Below are 17,588 nucleotides of genomic sequence, written 5' to 3' on the forward strand. Positions count from 1 at the left end.
CATGGGGGGGGGCGGAGGGGGAGATACTCAGTGGCACATCACAGCCAGACTCCCCTCCTGAGCACTGGCTCTCCAAACGGAATAGGGCATCCCCTGGGGCCTTGTGGGGCCCTTCTGCCTGATCCTGCCTGGCGCATGAGGGCGCATTCCCCTTGGGCTCCCACAGAGAGCCCTGCCAGCACCGTCTCCCCCACTTTGCTGCCGCATTGCCGTTGAGGATGCCTGTGGAAGGACTGCTTGCTCCTCGGTGGCGCTCACGTGGCCCAAGCAGGCAGGAGGCAAGTGCCCTCATCCATGTGCACTCGAGCACTTGCAGAGACACACGCGGGGCTGGCAGAAGTGGTCGGAGCATTGGGGAGCTTTCTCAGATTCCAGCCCAGGAAGGCCAGTGTGACCGGATTGCACGGGGCTGGCCCCCCAAAAGGTCCTCGGGGACCCTGACAAAGCCATTGGGGGCCTGGGCCTAAGCGAGGCACCCATTCGTCTCTTGAAGATCCTCCTCTTGATACAAACGGTGCACGGCCAAAAGCAGGACACAAAAGCCTTGGGTCCTGGCTGGTTGGGCTTGGTGTTACAGGTTTGTTGAAAAACAAACTGCGTGCAGACTTATCCAGTCCTTTATTGTATCCACAATGAGCAAAAGAAAAACAAGCCAGGAAAATGGGGAAAAATCAAAATTTACTCTTAAGTAGCAGAGTCAAAAAATCACAATAAAACTTCCAGCAACAAAACACATAAAGTTCCCTGCATTAAAGTCATGCATCTTCATAGTAGGCTCTCAGCAAGTATTCAGTAAGTCCCCAAAAGACATTACAAACATTTCCCAGATATCCCCCATTCAGGGAGTGGCTCAAGCCTGTTAGCCCTGATTGTTCCAATTACTCAACCATGAGTTGTAATTGACCAGGTGTTTTTCTCTTAACACACACATACACAAGTAGTGATCCCACAGAAACTTAGTCACATACATGCATGCATATATAGTAATACTTGGCCCAGGTGCCATTCCAAGGGACCCGGGCTGCCTACTCCAGGAGCAGAGACCAAGGGCTTTCCAGGGCAGTCGGTGTCTTGGGTGGGGCCGGGAGGGCCAAGAGGAAGCCCCTGCAGAGAGCGGGAACAACAGCTGCGTGGCCTCACCCTCCCTGGACAGCTGCAAAACCATTGCCAGTAACAAGTGGTCTCAGGCCCAGAAGCACCAAAGGCTGAGCCCCACGGAAGGCGCCTTGTGATGCCACACCATCGTGCAGGAAGCCCGTGCAGGCCACACTTGCAAAGAGGGGGTCCTTCCTGTTGGGAACCACCCTGGACTTCTCAAGTCTAGATGTAGTCAGATAGATGATAGTTAGATGGAGGGAATCCTTTCCCTGTTTCCAAAGCATGCCTAGACAGGCGTCACTGTGTTTCACTCTATCCTGTTTACGTCACATCCCTTACTTTGAAGTTAGTAGAAATGTCAATCTCCAGGGACACTAACTTCTCATTGGTCAGAATGTCTTTTATGGCCCCAATAAACTGGACCATGAGGTTGGAACCATTTTGGTTCTCTTTTCTCCCTTTGTTCTTCTAGCTAACAAGCAGCATCTCGCTCTCTCTCCTGGCAAGATGTAACTACAGTAGAGTCTCACTTATCCAAGCTAAACGGGCCGGCAGAAGCTTGGATAAGCGAATATGTTGGATAATAAAGAGAGATTAAGAAGAAGCCTATTAAACATCAAATTAGGTTATGATTTTACAAATTAAGCACCAAAACATCATGTTTTACAACAAATTTGACAGAAAAAGTAGTTCAATAAGCAGTAATGCTACGTAGTAATTACTGTATTTATGAATTTAGCACCAAAATATCACAATGTATTGAAAACATTGACTACAAAAATGACTTGGATTATCCAGAGGCTTGGATAAGCGAGGCTTGGATAAGTGAGACTCTACTGTATTTAGATGTTTGTTATTTTCCTTTCTTATTTTCCCTTAGAAACCAGTCTAGAGTAGACTAGACAGCTCCCAAGCCTTTCTATCTACAATGGAGTTCTTTTTACCTGCATAAACACTTTTTTGAACTTTTACTGAAACTCTGCAGTCCATTGCAACCCACTGCTCACCCCTTGTAAGTAACTGTTGCATTTGAAAGCTTTTGCTTTTGCTACTCTGCTGCATTTTGGTGGAATGGATGTCCAAAGAACTTCTAACTGAGCTAAAGCTCAAAAGTGACATGCACAAGAAGTGGAAAAGGGGAGAAATCACCAAAGAAGAATTCAAACGTATAGCCAACACCTGTAGGGAAAAGGTTCGCAAGGCTAAAGCGCAAAATGAGCTCAGGCTTGCCAGGGACAGAAAAAACAACAAAAAAGGCTTTTTTGCTTACGTTGGTAGAAAAAGGAAGAAAAAGGAGGCGATGGGGCCATTGCAAGGAGAAGATGGGGTGATGGCGACAGGGGACAGGGAAAAGGCAGAACTACTTAATGCCTTCTTTGCCTCGGTCTTCTCAGAAAAAGAAAGCCATCTTCAACCTCAGCAACACGGAATGGACGAAGGATTGGGGGAAATCCAACCCCAAATAGGGAAACAAGTTGTCCAGGAACACTTGGCCTCTCTAAACGAATTCAAGTCCCCAGGGCCAGATCAGCTACACCCAAGAGTACTGAAGGAACTAGCGGAAGTTATTTCAGAACCACTGGCAATCATCTTCGAGAGTTCTTGGAGAACAGGAGAAGTCCCAGCAGATTGGAGGAGGGCGAATGTGGTCCCTATCTTCAAGAAGGGAAAAAAAGAACGACCCAAACAATTACCGTCCGGTCAGCCTCACGTCAATACCAGGCAAAATTCTGGAAAAGATCATTAAGGAAGTGGTCTGCAAACACTTAGAAACAAATGCGGTCATTGCTAATAGTCAACACGGATTTACCAAAAACAAGTCATGCCAGACTCATCTGATCTCTTTTTTCGATAGAGTTACGAGTTGGGTCGATACAGGGAATGCTGTGGATGTAGCGTACCTGGATTTCAGTAAGGCCTTCGACAAAGTCCCCCACGACCTTCTGGCAAGGAAACTAGTAAAATGTGGGCTAGACAAAACTACGGTTAGGTGGATCTGTAATTGGCTAAGCGAACGAACCCAAAGGGTGCTCACCAATGCGTCATCTTCATCATGGAAAGAAGTGACAAGTGGAGTGCCGCAGGGCTCCGTCCTGGGCCCGGTTCTGTTCAACATCTTTATTAACGACTTAGACGAAGGGTTAGAAGGCACGATCATCAAGTTTGCAGACGACACAAAACTGGGAGGGATAGCTAACACTCCAGAAGACAGGAGCAGAATTCAAAACGATCTTGACAGACTAGAGAGATGATTGGCCAAAACTAACAAAATGAAGTTCAACAGGGACAAATGCAAGATACTTCACTTCGGCAGAAAAAATGGAAATCAAAGATACAGAATGGGGGACGATGCCTGGCTTGACAGCAGTGTGTGCGAAAAAGACCTTGGAGTCCTCGTGGGGAGGAAGGGGAACATGAGCCAACAATGTGATGCGGCTGCTAAAAAAGCCAATGGGATTCTGTCCTGCATCAAGAGGGGAATAGCGTCTGGATCCAGGGAAGTCCTGCTCCCCCTTATTCTATTCTGCCTTGGTCAGACCACACCTGGAATACTGTGTCCAATTTTGGGCACCGCAGTTGAAGGGAGATGCTGACAAGCTGGAAAGCGTCCAGAGGAGGGCAACTAAAATGATGAAGGGTCTGGAGAACAAGCCCTATGAGGAGCGGCTTAAAGAGCTGGGCATGTTTAGCCTGCAGAAGAGAAGGCTGAGAGGAGACATGATAGCCATGTACAAATATGTGAAGGGAAGTCAGAGGGAGGAGGGAGCAAGCTTGTTTTCTGCTGCCCTGCAGACTAGGACACAAGGGAACAAGGGCTTCAAACTACAGGAAAGGAAGGAGATTCCACCTGAACATCAGGAAGAACTTCCTCACTGTGAGAAGGGCTGTTCGACAGTGGAACTCTCTCCCCGGGGCCGTGGTGGAGGCTCCTTCCTTGGAGGCTTTTAAGCAGAGGCTGGATGGCCATCTGTCGGGGGTGCTTTGAATGCGATTTCCTGCTTCTTAGCAGGGGGTTGGACTAGATGGCCCATGTGGTCTCTTCCAACTCTACTATTCTATGATTCTATGATTCTATGAATCTCCCCCAGAGAGGGTTAACTTGAATCTAACCGCTCAGAGATTGCCACAACACTTCCAAGTAAAAGCCCCAAGTGTAAACGATCTGTGCGCACACCCCTTTGCAAGGCCGTGCTCTTGCCCTGAGACTCCTCTCACTGGACGGGACTGCAGGCTGCGGCAGAGGGGCCGGCCGGCCGGCCTTCTTGGGGGGGGGGGGGCAGGCACAGGGCAAACGCGGGCTCCCCCAGGAGGCAACTCAGCAGTCAGCCTTGGAGCCACGAGAGCCCTGCAGAAAATGAACAAAGAGTGTGGTTGCAGACCCTTGTTGCCTGCTGCTTGCCTCTCTTTCAAGGGGTGCTCCCCTTTGGCCCCTCCAGCCCCCTTTCTCTTTCCTCCCCAGGGCTGCTCTCCCTCCTTCATGAGGCCATTCATATTCGCTTGCCCAACCCAACGTCCCTTTTCTTTAGATACCGTGTTTCCCTGAAAATAAGACAGTGTCTTATATTAATTTTTGCTCCCAAAGATGTGCTAGGTCTTATTTTCAGAGGATGCCTTATTTGTCCATGAAGAATAACTCACGTTTATTGTTGAACAAAAAAAATGAACATCTATATATATAAAAGAGTGATGGCATCAGGGCAGCGGACAAAACAACAAAACTACAGGCCCCCTTACCTCGAAATTTGACAACACAACCCATCGTTCACGGCTCTAGGTTGATACAACAAAAAGAAAAGAAAAATAAAGTCCTAATTACAGGGAGAGGAATAATAGTTTTTATCCAATTGCTGCCAGTTAGAAGGCTAAGCTCCGCCCACTTGGTCTCCTAGCAAACCTACTCAGCCCAGGGGACAGGAAGACTTAGGCCTCACTTAGGCCTCTTCAACTGATTATCAGATTTTAACTGGATTATATGGCAGTGTAGACTCAAGGCCCTTCCACATCTATATAACCCATTGAGAATCTTATATTATCTGCTTTGAACTGGATTATCTTGACTCACACTGCCATATAATCCACTTCAGTGTGCATACTAAACATAAAGACAACCATACAACAGACATTCAATACCACCACTAGCTCAACAATTTCTCACCAACACCACCAGACAACGCCACAGCAACGCGTGGCCGGGCACAGCTAGTTTATTATATGGAGTACAAGCAGGGACGTAGAGTCATCCACATCTGTGGCTCCTGCTGTGGGCCGTGCAGTGTGTGGGAGCGTGTGCCTGCTGCAGGAAGAGTCACAGGCCTGTGGAGCCGTGTTTGCGCTGAGATCGCGGAAGAGGAAGTGGGCAAAGGCTGTGATAAGGAGGCGCCAGAGGTTCTGGGAAGAGCAGAGATAAGAGCCTCCCACGCAGCAGAGATGGAGGGCCCCCAGGACCGTTCCCAGCCCCTCACCATCCACATCAGGGGTCACTTCTCCTCTGTGGACTTGCCTGCAGAGTCAGAAGGGACCCCCAAAGGGCATCCAGTCCAACCCTTCCTACTATTTGGAAGGCACAATGCAAGCCCCACAATACGTTTTCCCCAGAGGCTGCTTGAGGGAGGCAGGAGGGGCCTGGGCAACCTTTGGCCCTCCCTCCGGGTGTTTTGGACTCCAACTCCCACCATTCCTGGCCTCAGGCCCCTTCCTTTTCCCCCTCAGCCGCTTAAGCGGCTGAGGGGGAAAAGGAAAGGGCCTGAGGCCAGGAATGGTGGGAGTTGGAGTCCAAAACACCTGGAAGGATGGAGGGTCCAAGTTTGCCCAGGTGCCAAAGGGATGACTTCATGAGTTCTTGGTCGGGCCTGAGGGGGAAAAGGAAAGGGCCTGAGGCCAGGAATGGTGGGAGTTGGAGTCCAAAACACCTGGAAGGATGGATGGTCCAAGTTTGCCCAGGTGCCAAAGGGATGACTTCATGAGTTCTTGGTCGGGCCTGAGGCCAAGAATGGTGGGAGTTGGGTCCAGAAGGAGATAGAAGGCCCTCCATCCACCCCATCCTCTCTTTCATGGCTGCTGGACCTTTGTCCCAGGAGCTCTGTATTCCAAACCACTGCCCTCACGGCATCTTCTCACATGCTAACACGCTATTCTAATCTGTCCCAAGAGATATGGGGAGATGCAAGTGAGAAAGGCCCTTGGGCCACTGGCAGGTGGGAGATGCATTTGTCTTCATGGAAGAAGGCCTGTTGTCATGCCCAGGGCAACGAGAGCACTAAGAACCGACACACGGAGGCCAAAAACTATCTAATATCTTTATTAAGGAAATATGTAAGAATAATAAAAACAAGTAGGAAATATAGTCCAATAAAAGACCTTTCAGGAAAGGTCAAAAATAGTCCAAAATTATATTGTCCAATATTTTATATTAGAGTCCAAAGTTGAAGATCCAAACCGAAACACACTCTATTTGCAAGCAATAGAGTGGGGAAACGTCCAAATCCTTTCCAAGGTTCAAAGTAAGTCCACAGCAAAGTTAGAAACAAGGATTGATACTAGATGCAAGGTCCAAGGCTGGAAACAAGACAAGATTTTTCTTGAATACTTGGTTAGACAAGGCAAGACAAGAAACTGGAGTTGCGGACTTTGCGAAGTCCACACTTGGCTGGAACCACGAAATCACTCCCGAAGTAGATCTGTTGACTCAGCATGGAATCCTTCGTGTCCGGCACTTTTATCCCGGTTTCATTTCTCTGCAAAGCAGGTGTCCCGCTTCCTTTCCCAAGGGAAAGGAAGAACGAAACACATCTACTTCCAGATGCGTTCCTCCCTATAATTTCCCAGGGGAACATGGCTAATTAGCGTCTTGTTCAGCTGCTATTCTCAAGCTCCTCCGAACCTGCTCTTTCTCGCTCCTGCCCGCCGCATAGGACTGTTTCCTGGGAAAAGGAGGGGAGGCAGTGGGGAAGGCCTGGTCAAGGTCGTCATTAATGGGCTCTCGGGTAGAAACATCAACAGGCATCTGGAAAGATTCCGGCTCTGCTGAGCCGGTAAAAATCCCCTGTTTTCCTCCTCATCAGCTACAATGGCACTGGGATCAGGACTCCATGGCCCATGGGATATCACACCTGTGTGGCTAGAAAGAGCCACAAAAGCCCTTGCTGTCTTAGTTTCGTGGTTTGTGAAAGGAGGAGGCTTTGCTCTGGTGCTGAAATGGGCGTTTTCCCTGACTCCTGGCTGGAGCCCTCTTGACCTCCTTGACCACCGTCCAGTTCGGTGCCCAGCCCAGCGGAAGGGGGAACCGAGATATGCCTTTTACCTCATGTGAGGGCCTCTGGCAGAATGGGGAGGTGGAAAGTGTGGCAGGTGGGCATGTCCTTCCCTCCCTTCCCCTCCCCACCTGACCCCACACCCACATTCAGTGGCGCATGCAGGAGTGAATGCGCAATGCACACACCATGTTTATGAAGAACTTCCTGATGGACAAAGCTGTGGAATCTGCTGCTGCTGCCTGGGAGTCTGGTGGAGCCTCCTTCCTTCTCTGGATGGGCCTCTGTCGGGAGGGCTCGGATGGTGTCTCCCTGCCTGGCAGAAGGGGCTGGACAGTATGGCCCTCATGGTTCCTTCCTCCTCTGTGAATCCATGGAAGTGCACCACATTGCTCACATGCCTGGCGCACAGGGCCACGTGTGCATTGAGGGCACAGTTGTTCATTTGTGCAAAGTTGCCATTCATCACAACAGCTGTGCAGCACGACCATTTGCGCAGCCTTGTTTCAGGACTTCAGCCTGGGAAGAGGGCTTTGTGGTGGGGCAACTCCGGGCTTTGCGTTCCCACTTCCCTTTCCTGGCTCTGCGCTGGGAAGCCATCTGTCTTGTGCCGGTTCCAGCCGCCTGCCGCTGCCGGCTGCTCCGGCTGGGATTGTCGGCTCAGATTAAGGCCCTTGGACGTCTGTGGCTGCGAAGGGCTCCTGGCGGACGGAGCGCCTCCTGAGGTCACGCGCATTCAGGCTGCGCAAAGCGGCCGTGCATCCTGGGAAGGCTGCGCTCTCCGTGACATTCGTTCTGCGTGGGCTCGGGAGGCAGAGCAGAACCTGCCCTTTGCTGCTTGGCCCTCCTTCTCTCGGCTCGCGTCTGAAGCCTCGGCATTTGGGTCTGCGGTGCCGGAAGGGCCGGATGGACGGACCCCAGTGCTGGGCGAAAGGGGCCACTTCTGGCCCGTATCAGGACTGCCATGCGCAGAGCACTCAGCCCTGGGCCAAATGGGCAAAGGCCCAGCTTGCATCCACCCCACTGCGTGGCTTGCTTCCCCTCTTTCCTGGGGGGCTTCTATCAGATGAATCAAAGCCCACCTTCACTTGCACTTCCTTGGAGATTCCTAATAGAGCGTCAGGATGTGATTGCCCAGCATTCACACGAGCTGACCTGTTCCCATCCTGCCAGAGCAATTGGGGTGGAGATAGCATGTGAACCGCCCCAAGTCCCTATGGGGAGATGGGGCGAGGTATAAGAATAAAATTATTATTATTATTAGCATAAATGATAAGGGCCATCTGGCTAGGAGGATTGATTTGTGGCCTGCCCTGGTCTTCAAGCCTGGGAAAGGAATGTCAACAGATAGGTGTGAATGTAGAAGGGGGGTCGGGGGAAGTAGTAGTTTGATATGCTGGGGTCTGGGCAGGAATTGGTTAGTAGTAGCTTTGTGTTCATCTTGGCAAGAAGGACATCAATAAAGTGTTTCCAGGAATTACCTGTGTGAGCTCGTATTGTGTCTTATAACTTCCAAGGACTGACATAGAGCCTGGGTGGCCACCTGTCAGGGGTGCTTTGATGGTCTGCTCCTGCCTGGCAGAGTGAGGCTCTTCTCTCCTTCCTGGTTTGGAGGCCTTTGGACAGGGCGCCATCCTCTCCCGCTGAGCCACTCCTGGTTTTGTGGCAATTCCGCCAATGCTGCTGCTGTTTGGAAGTGGCGCATGCCATGGTGTGGATGTCCTCTTCCCATGAGAAATGTGCCGCTGTGCTGCGGATGTGCAGCATAAACCTTGAGAGTCACAGGCTGATACGGCTGCAGAAGGCAATGCTGAGCAGCCTCGAGCCCAGCTGCATAGGAAGCACATACTCGGCTGAATGGATGCCGGCATGCGTGTGCACAGGAGCCCAAGGCCACATGTGTGATGCAGTAATCATAATAATAATAATATCAGGCTGCCATTGTTGGAAAGGACAGGCTCTAGGCTTGGCACCCTGTTGCTTCTTCTGGCCCACCCCCCTCCAAGGATTTGGGGCCAGACGCTGGTGGGGAGGGGCTCCTTCCCCGCCTGTCCCTTGCCCCCTGAGCCCCCCCTTCAGCGCAGTCCCTGCAGAGAGGGACGCCTTTGGGACTTGGAAGACTAACATCCCAGTTTAGGAACAAACATGTCAATTAACAAATAGACATCAAGCAGAGAAACCAGGGACAGGCTTCAAGGCTGTGCAGCGGTCTGTCTGTCTGGATCCTGGATCGCCCATAATTATGGGACCAGGACTCATAGCCAAGAAGGAGGCCATGCACTATTTCCACATGTGTGTGTGTGTGTGTGTTTGTGAGCTTGTGTTGAGGCTTCTTGACCCTCTCTTTCAAGGACCAAAGTTAGAAAGTGTTGTGTGGAGGGAGGGTCCCTTTGGGTTGTCCTGGAATGAGAAGTGGGGGCCCGTTGGGTCTTGAAAGCAAGGGCCCCTTTTCGAGCTCTGAGGATGGCCTGGGAAGGAACCCCACGGGAGCATTGCAGCACACCCAAATACACAGGAGTCACCCTGGACCGTGCTCTGACCTACAAGAAGCACTGCTTGACTATCAAGCAACAAGTGGGTGCTGGAAATAGCATCATGTGAAAGCTGGCAGGCACAACCTGGGAATCACAACCAGACACAGTGAAGATATCTGACCTTGCGCTTGGCTACTCTGGTGAATATTCATGCACAGTCTGCAACACATCTCATCACGTTAAATCAGTGGATGTGGCCCTTAATGGGACATGCCGCATCATCACAGGGTGTCTGCGCCCAACAATGCTGGAGAAATTATACTGTTTGGCCGGCATTGCACTACCTGACATCCGCCAGGAAGGAGCAGCCAGCAATGAAAGGACCAAGGTAGTGACATCTCCAGCTCATCCTCTGGATGAGCCAATGCCTTAAATCAAGAAATAGTTTTCTATGATCTACAGAGATACTTGGAGGAACACCCCAGCAAGCGAGAGTCCAAAAGTGGCAGGTTAGAACCCAGAAGCTCAATCCATGGCTGAGACCAGATGACATGGAAGTTGCTGAACAGAATGGGCTCTGGCACCACAAGATGCAGAGCTTGTCTTAGTAAATCGGGCTTCAAAGTGGAGTCCACGAGATGTGAGTGTGGAGTGTTGGGATTCATCCTGGACTACTCAAGTCTAAATGTAGTCAGATAGATGCTAGAGTTAGATTGAGGGAATCCTTTCCCTGTTTCCAAAGCATGCCTAGATAGGATTCACTGTTGTTTCCTCCCTCATGTCCTGTTTAGGCCAACCTACCCCTTTGATGCTTTAGAAATGTGATCTCTCCTAAGGCTTTGACGTAACTTCCCCAGTTTGGTTTTTGGAATGTTTATAGCCCTAGAGAAGAACAGCCCCATGAGGCTGGTCGCCATTCCTTCCAGCTTCCTGCTTTGTTTCAGAGAGGACGCTCTACTCTGTCCGCTCTACTAGCAAGATGTAGCATATCTAGAGCTTTGTTATTTTAATCCGTCTATGTGTATTAGAACAGGATAGATTAGCTAGTTAGGTCCGAACCTTTTCTATCCATCAATGGATTTCTTTTTACCTCAATAAATGCTTTTAAACTTTAAAGCTAACTTTGCATCCCTTTTGCCTTCCTGATGACAAAGAGGCCTCCCGAAACTGACACTGCCTGTAAGTCTCACTGCTGCAACTTTGCTATTTTAATGGGAATTTACCTCATAAAGAGGGTGATTAGAGCTTAACGGCTCGTTCATTCCCAACATGGAGAAGAGCAAACTCAGACCACCAACTACAATGCAGCCTGAGCCCTGCCACATGCACAATGAATGGAGGACCTTCTCACAGCCACACCAGAGGCCTTACTCCAGCCACTCCAGAGGCACTCACTCCAAGTGGCCAGCTTCTGGTCAAAGGAAATGCCAAGTTTTAAACTTTGTGTTTTTAAATACATTACAACTGTACCCTTGGTTCACTTCTGACATGATAAATAAATAAAAGGCCCCTTTTGCTCAGACCATGCATGCATTGGGGGGGGGGGGCTTCCAACTCCATGAGTCTTACTTGCCATTGCCTTTGGCACCTCTTTCTCAGGCCTCCAAAGAGGAAGGAGGGGGTCCTGCTTGAGCCCCCCACATGCAGCCCAGCCAGAACCCCACAGACCCCCTCCTGCACCATCTTGGCCAAGGGAACCTGGGAAGAGAGGGTCTCCCACCCCCACTTGGCTTCCTCTTTGAGGGGTGGGGGGCTCTTTGAAGGCGTGACGCGGGGAAGCGCAGCCAGAAGCTCTTGCTGCCAAAGGGGCCAAAGGCCCAGCATCAGCCCCAGCCTGGATCCACTGAAACTTCCTTTCCTAAAGCTGTAACTTTTCCAGATTGAAAAAAGATGACAGTGCGCAGCTGCCTGGAATTCGGCTCTGCGGCAACCGGGCCTTCCTGTTTATCGGAGTCCCAGTGGCAGCTGGGGGGGGGGGGGGCGGGGGGGGTCCATTGTTCTCCTCAGGAAGCAGCCATTTCCCCCCTGGCCCCTTGGGCCTTGCGAGGCAGGCAGCCCAGCCGGAGCAGCTTTTTTGGGGGGGGGGGGAGGGATGGGGGACCCTCGTAAGGCTAGAATTAATGGCAGGAGAACAAGCCCCCCCTCCTCTTTCTTCTCCTCTTCCTCCCTGAAATGACTCAGTCCAGGCAGAGGGGGGGGGGGTCAGTTGGGTTTGGGGGAGGCAAAGAGCCCCCCTTTGAGAAGACTCAGAGCACACTTTGGGGCTGGAGGAATAACAGGAAGAGAGGCCGTCTGGCCGCCTGCAAAAACATCTCCTCCAACACTCAGGGGAGGGCTGTGGGGCAAGGCCTTCGTCACAGGGTTAAAGGCTCTCCCCCCGTTGTTATTGTTTAGTTTTCCCTGCTCTATTGGGGGGGGGGGGGCTCATCCTTGGAGGGTTCCTCCATAACACAAATCATGGAATCACTGAGCTGGGAGGGACCCCCAAGGGCCATTCAGTTCAAGCCAGGCAAGAAAAGCACCATCAAAGCAGCCCTGACAGATGGCCACCCGGCCTCTGCTTGACGCCTCCAAAGAAGGCGCCCCTGTGGCCACGCTCCCAGGCAGAGTTCCATGGCAAATCGCTCTTGCCATCAGCAAGGCCTTCCTCGTGTTGAGGTGGAGCCCCTTCCCCCAACGCAATGGGGAGGATGTTAGGAGAACACAAGCACCCCAACAGATCTGGTGGAAACCCATCCCATTTGATGCACAACACAGGCAGAGAAGTGTTATTTCTATAGTTATAGCCAAATATAAACAGATTGTTTTTCCATTCACCTTTCAAATAAGATGCCACGCCCCTCCGGAAAGCCCACTCCCACAATTCCTTCCATGAGGCCTGTTTGTTCAGCCGGCCTGTCCCAACAATCTCTGCCATCCTTGCCCAAAATCTAATGAAAACATTATAACCGACCGAGTGGTATCACCCCAGACCCCTCCCCTCAACGCCATAGCCAGCCAGCATGTCCAGAGAGGTTGGGGATGCTGGGAATGACAGTCCAGGCGTTGGCCTTGAAATCTCAAAGCGCGAGGAGCCCCTTTCCTGGGACTCTTAGGAAGGGCCCCCTCCCCACACCCAACGCCCACCCGGCTTGGCTTCCTGAAACCTTCCTCCCCTGGGATGTCTGTCCTTCCTTCATTCATAGAATCATAGAGTCGGAAGAGACCTCATGGGCCATCCAGTCCAACCCCTTGCCAAGAAGCAGGAAATTGCATTCAAAGCACCCCCGACAGATGGCCATCCAGCCTCTGCCTGCCTGCCTTCCTTCCTTCCTGTTCCTCCTCCTCTGGGGAGGTCCTGCATAGGCTGGAGCCCCCCCCCCCCCAAATCGCCAGCTGCTTTCCTGCCTGGAAGAACGTCTTGTGATTGCTTGGGAAGGGAGGGCCAATCACTTGTGTCTAGGGAGGGCGGCCTTCACCCCAAATGCTCCCAGAAGAGGAGCCAAGTCTCTCTCCATGGACGGCCAAACGTCCCCCCTTCTCCTCCCCAGCAACTGTGGGGGCAGCCTGGGCCCACTGCACTTCTGGGGGGCCCCCTCGGCCCCTCCCAGGCTCCAGCACATTCCTGCCAGATGTCCCCTCCCTCCCTTCCTCCCTTCCTTCCTGGACCCCCACCAGCCAGAGTGACAGGAGAGGCCTCCACTCGCTGGGGCAGAAGGAAGGAAGGAAGGCAGGCAGCGCAGGACAAGCAGCCGCGAGGAAGAGGACGGGTAAACATGCGGGTTTCCCTGCCTGCCTCTGATGTCTTGCCTCCACCTCCTCACCAAGAAAGACCTCCTTCCCCTCCACCTCCTGTACATTAAAATGACATTTCCTTGACCCTCAGTGTGGCAACAAGCAAAGGGATCAATGACTGCACAGGGCCCACCCGAGGCCATCTAGTCCATCCTGCTGCCTTTCATCCTGCACATGAGGAACAGGATCCTTCCCTGGTGATGGCTCTCCTGCCTCTGCTTTCCGTGGGGACCTGCCTCTGCCTCCCGCCTGGAGGTTTCTAAGCAGAGGCCAGAGGGTAGGAAGCCTTGGACCTGGACGAAGGGGGTGGACTGGATGACCCCTGGGGTCCCTCCTGTCCCATAGGACGCACCCACCCCCACCTCCCTCTGGGCTAGCGGCAGGGCCAAGGAGGGAGCAAAGAGGGTGCCTTCAGCATTTTATTACTTCCAGTTGTGTGCAAAACAAACTCAAGATCTCTGGATAACAACCCCCCCCCATGAAAAACCCCACAAAGACAGTGGTGAAGGGCAGAGGGAAGAACAAACCAGCAGAGTCTGTGTTTCCGAGGTGCCTCCGCTTCCATCTGCTGCCTCACTGGTTCTTTTCTCCCCAAAAAGACAAGGGGGGCGGGTGTGTGAGTGTGTGTGTAGTGGGACCCCCCCATGCATGCAGCCTGGGCCCAGTGGGGGGGGGCTTTGGCAGATCCTCTTTGGGGGGGGGGGGTAAGTCTGATGGGGTGGGTGTTGTGTCCAAATAATCCAGGTGTGCCATAATTAGAAGGCACCCTCCATGGCCTTGGTCCAAAGGGGGGGGAGGAAGGACCAAATTCCTGTTTGGGGGGGGAGAGGCCCCTGTGCCCCTCTCCTCCCCCCTGTGCCCCTCTCCTCCGCCTCTTCTTTCCTCAACCAGCTTCATTTCTCAAAGGGGAACATCTGGAGACTTTTCCTCCGAGGCCCAGCACGTATGCAGCCATGCGCTATGCCGTCATCAGTGGGTGATGCACAATTCGGGAAAATAGGGTGGTTGTCGTCATCATAGATGTGGGTCACAGCTGCAACAGTTGGGGGGCAGTAGTATCCATGCACCTCAGGATCCGGGTGAGCCAACCCACCTGGAGAGCAAAGGTCCACGTTCCATCTCCTTCTCAGTCTAATCCAGAACTTTCCAAACATATTGTGCTTTTTGGACGGGATTCCCCCCTTCCTCCGGGCTCTGCCTGCTCTCTCTCCTTCCTCGCCTGGCTTCATTTTCCAAAAGCATCAGCATCAACAGGAGCACATTGTCGTGGCCAATGCCATCAGTGGGCGACACACCTTTCAGGAATAGATGGTGGTCTTCACAATCTACGTGGGTGCAGTTCAGGAGTATCAACAGGAGCACATCGTTGTGGCCAATGCTATCCGTGGGCGACACCCCCTCGAGGCACACACTCTGGGGGTCTTCACAGTCAAGTGGGTCACAGCGGCCATATCCATGCACCTCAGGACCCAGAGGAGAGACTGGGAGGGGAGCGAAGGTGCAGCCAACAAGCCTGGCATCTGACCTAGAGCTTCCCAAACATGCCATGTGTGTGACATGCTTTCTGGACGCCATGCCTCTGCCGGCTCTCTCTCCTTCTTCGCCTGGCTCCATTTCTCACAGGCATCGGCATCAATAGTCATGGCTGATGCCATCAGTGGGTGACACACCTTTCAGGAATAGATGGTGGTCTTCACAATCTACGTGGGTGCAGTTCAGGAGTATCAACAGGAGCACATCGTTGTGGCCAATGCTATCCGTGGGCGACACCCCCTCGAGGCACACACTCTGGGGGTCTTCACAGTCAAGTGGGTCACAGCGGCCATATCCATGCACCTCAGGACCCAGAGGAGAGACTCTGGGAGGGGAGCGAAGGCGCAGCCAACAAGCCTGGCATCTGACCCAGAGCTTCCCAAACATTTCATGTGTGTGACATGCTTTCTGGACGCCATGCCTCTGCCTGCGCTCTCCTTCCTCACCTGGCTCCATTTCTCACAGGCATCGGCATCAACAAGAGTGTGTAGGTGTGGCCGATGCCATCAGTGGGTGACACACCTTCCAGGAATAGATGGTGGTCTTCACAATCTACGTGGGTGCAGTTCAGGAGTCTACGATGGTGGTGGTCTTCACAACAGCCGTGGGCCTGAGCTGCAGTATTGCCAGGAGGTGGAGGTCTATGTCCATGCATCTCGGGGTTGGAGGAGGGGGTGCAACCAAGTCCGGCCCCCTCCTCCTCCGTCTGTGGAAGGGAGTCTCCCGCACCTCGGGGTCCAGAGGAGTGGGGGTCCCGTCCCGACTCGGCTGTGGGGTCCCCTGGACAGCCAGGTCCGGCCTCTCCGTGCTCTCCTTGGTGGCTGCGCTGCCTGGGCCTCTCACCCGGTGTCGGGCTCGGCGGGGCCGTTCCCGATCCCCAGGGCGCCGATCCCCCGCAGCAGCCCCCCGAGGCCCTTCTCCCCGGCGGGGGGCGCCGCCCCTTCTTCCTCCTCCTCCTCCTCCTCCTCCTCCTCTTCGGCGATGGGCCCGAGGCGGGGGGCGCCGCGGCCCCTCCCGGCGGGGGGCTTGTATCCGAGGGCGGCGCGGGCGGCGTGGGCGGGGGGCGCGGGCGGGGCGGGGGGCGCGGGGCCCCCGTGGGCGGCGCGGAGGAGGAGGAGGCGCTGGCGCTGGTGGCGGGCGTCGCTGCGGCGCTTGAGGCGGCGGAAGTCGGCGAGGGCGGCGGCGGAGGTCTGGAGCAGGGCCAGGGCCAGGGCCTGGGCCTGCGCGGCCTTGGGCAGCAGCGCCGCGTGGCACCGGAGCAGCACCGCCTTGTGCCGCGCCTCGTGCCGGTACACCCACGAGAGCAGGCGCGGGAGGCGCGCGTCCGCCGCGCAGTGGGTCACGCGGTGCAGCAGGTACAGCTGCCCCCCCGCCGGAGGGGCGGAGGGGGAGGGCGGGGGGTCGGCCTCGGGGGCGGCGGGGGCGAGGCGCAGGCCCTGGGGCCCCACGCTGAGGCGCATGCGCAGGCCCAGCCGCCCGCCCTGGCTGCGCGCCCACAGCCGCCCCACCGGCGCCTCCGTGCAGCCCTCGCCCTTGGCCTGCAGCGTGGCCGCGTGGCCCAGGTACAGCGCCGGCACGCACGGCGCCTCGCGGGACACGCGGAAGCTCCGCCGCCGACGCTGCCCCGCCCGCCGCCGCGACGACGAGAAGAGCCGCCGCAGCGCCGAGCCCGGCCCGCCGCCCGAGGAAGACGGCGAGGACGGGGAGGAGGAAGGCCCCGGCGGAGGCGGAGGAGGAGGCGGAGGGGGGCCCGCGGAGAGCTCCGCCTTGTGCCGCTTCCAGGGCAGCATCGCCTCCGGCAGGACGGGCAGCCGGGCCGCGGGACGGGGCGCGGGAGAAGGAGCCTCTTGGCGGTGGGGCGGCGGCTGCTGCTGCTGGAAGAAGGCGGCCGCGGGCTCACCCGGAGGCGCCCGGCGAAGGCCCCGCCGCCGGCCCCGCATCCCCGCCGCCGGGCGCCCCTCGCCCTCTCCGCCGCGTCTTCCGCCCGAATCTGCCCCGCATCCGCGCCTCCTCCGCCGCCGCCTCTCGTCCTCGCCCTCCTGCTCGTGCCGCGCCGGCCCCGTCCGGCCGCCTCCGCCTCCGCCTCCTGCTCCGCGGCCGCCCTCTCGCCATCGCCGCCTCGCCACTCACATCCTCCCGCCTCCGCCGCCCAGTCTGGCCAGGAGGGGGAGGGGCCAGCGAGGACGCCCCGCCCCCAACAGGGGAGGAGGGAGGGAGGGAGGGGGGCTGCCGGGCCAGGAAGGGGCCACACACCCGGGGGGGGGGGGGGACCCGGAAAAGGGCCGCGCGCGCCTGACCTCCCGAGTCCTGAGGCGCTGCGTCCGCTCCGGGTTTCCGTCCGGACGGTCAAGGCGGGGACTGAAGCGGCGGCGGGGGTTCAGGACCTTGGAGAGCCAGGAGGGGAGGGGGGACGGGCAAGGCCAAGGCACTCTCGCCACGAAATGGGGTTCGTCATGTG

The 17,588-nt window shown here is 55.0% G+C and overlaps 1 protein-coding gene across 1 annotated transcript; it reads right to left on the bottom strand.

The window, feature by feature from the left end:
- Positions 1-15,834: 15,834 nt before the first annotated feature.
- fam43a (family with sequence similarity 43 member A) lies at positions 15,835-17,375 on the bottom strand. Its single transcript, XM_062977569.1, has one exon. The coding sequence runs from the start codon at positions 17,068-17,070 to the stop codon at positions 15,970-15,972; it is 1,101 nt and encodes a 366-aa protein (XP_062833639.1). The 5' UTR covers positions 17,071-17,375; the 3' UTR covers positions 15,835-15,969.
- Positions 17,376-17,588: the final 213 nt, after the last annotated feature.

The sequence above is a fragment of the Anolis carolinensis genome, chromosome 3, assembly GCF_035594765.1.
Source record: "Anolis carolinensis isolate JA03-04 chromosome 3, rAnoCar3.1.pri, whole genome shotgun sequence".
NCBI lineage: Eukaryota > Metazoa > Chordata > Lepidosauria > Squamata > Dactyloidae > Anolis > Anolis carolinensis.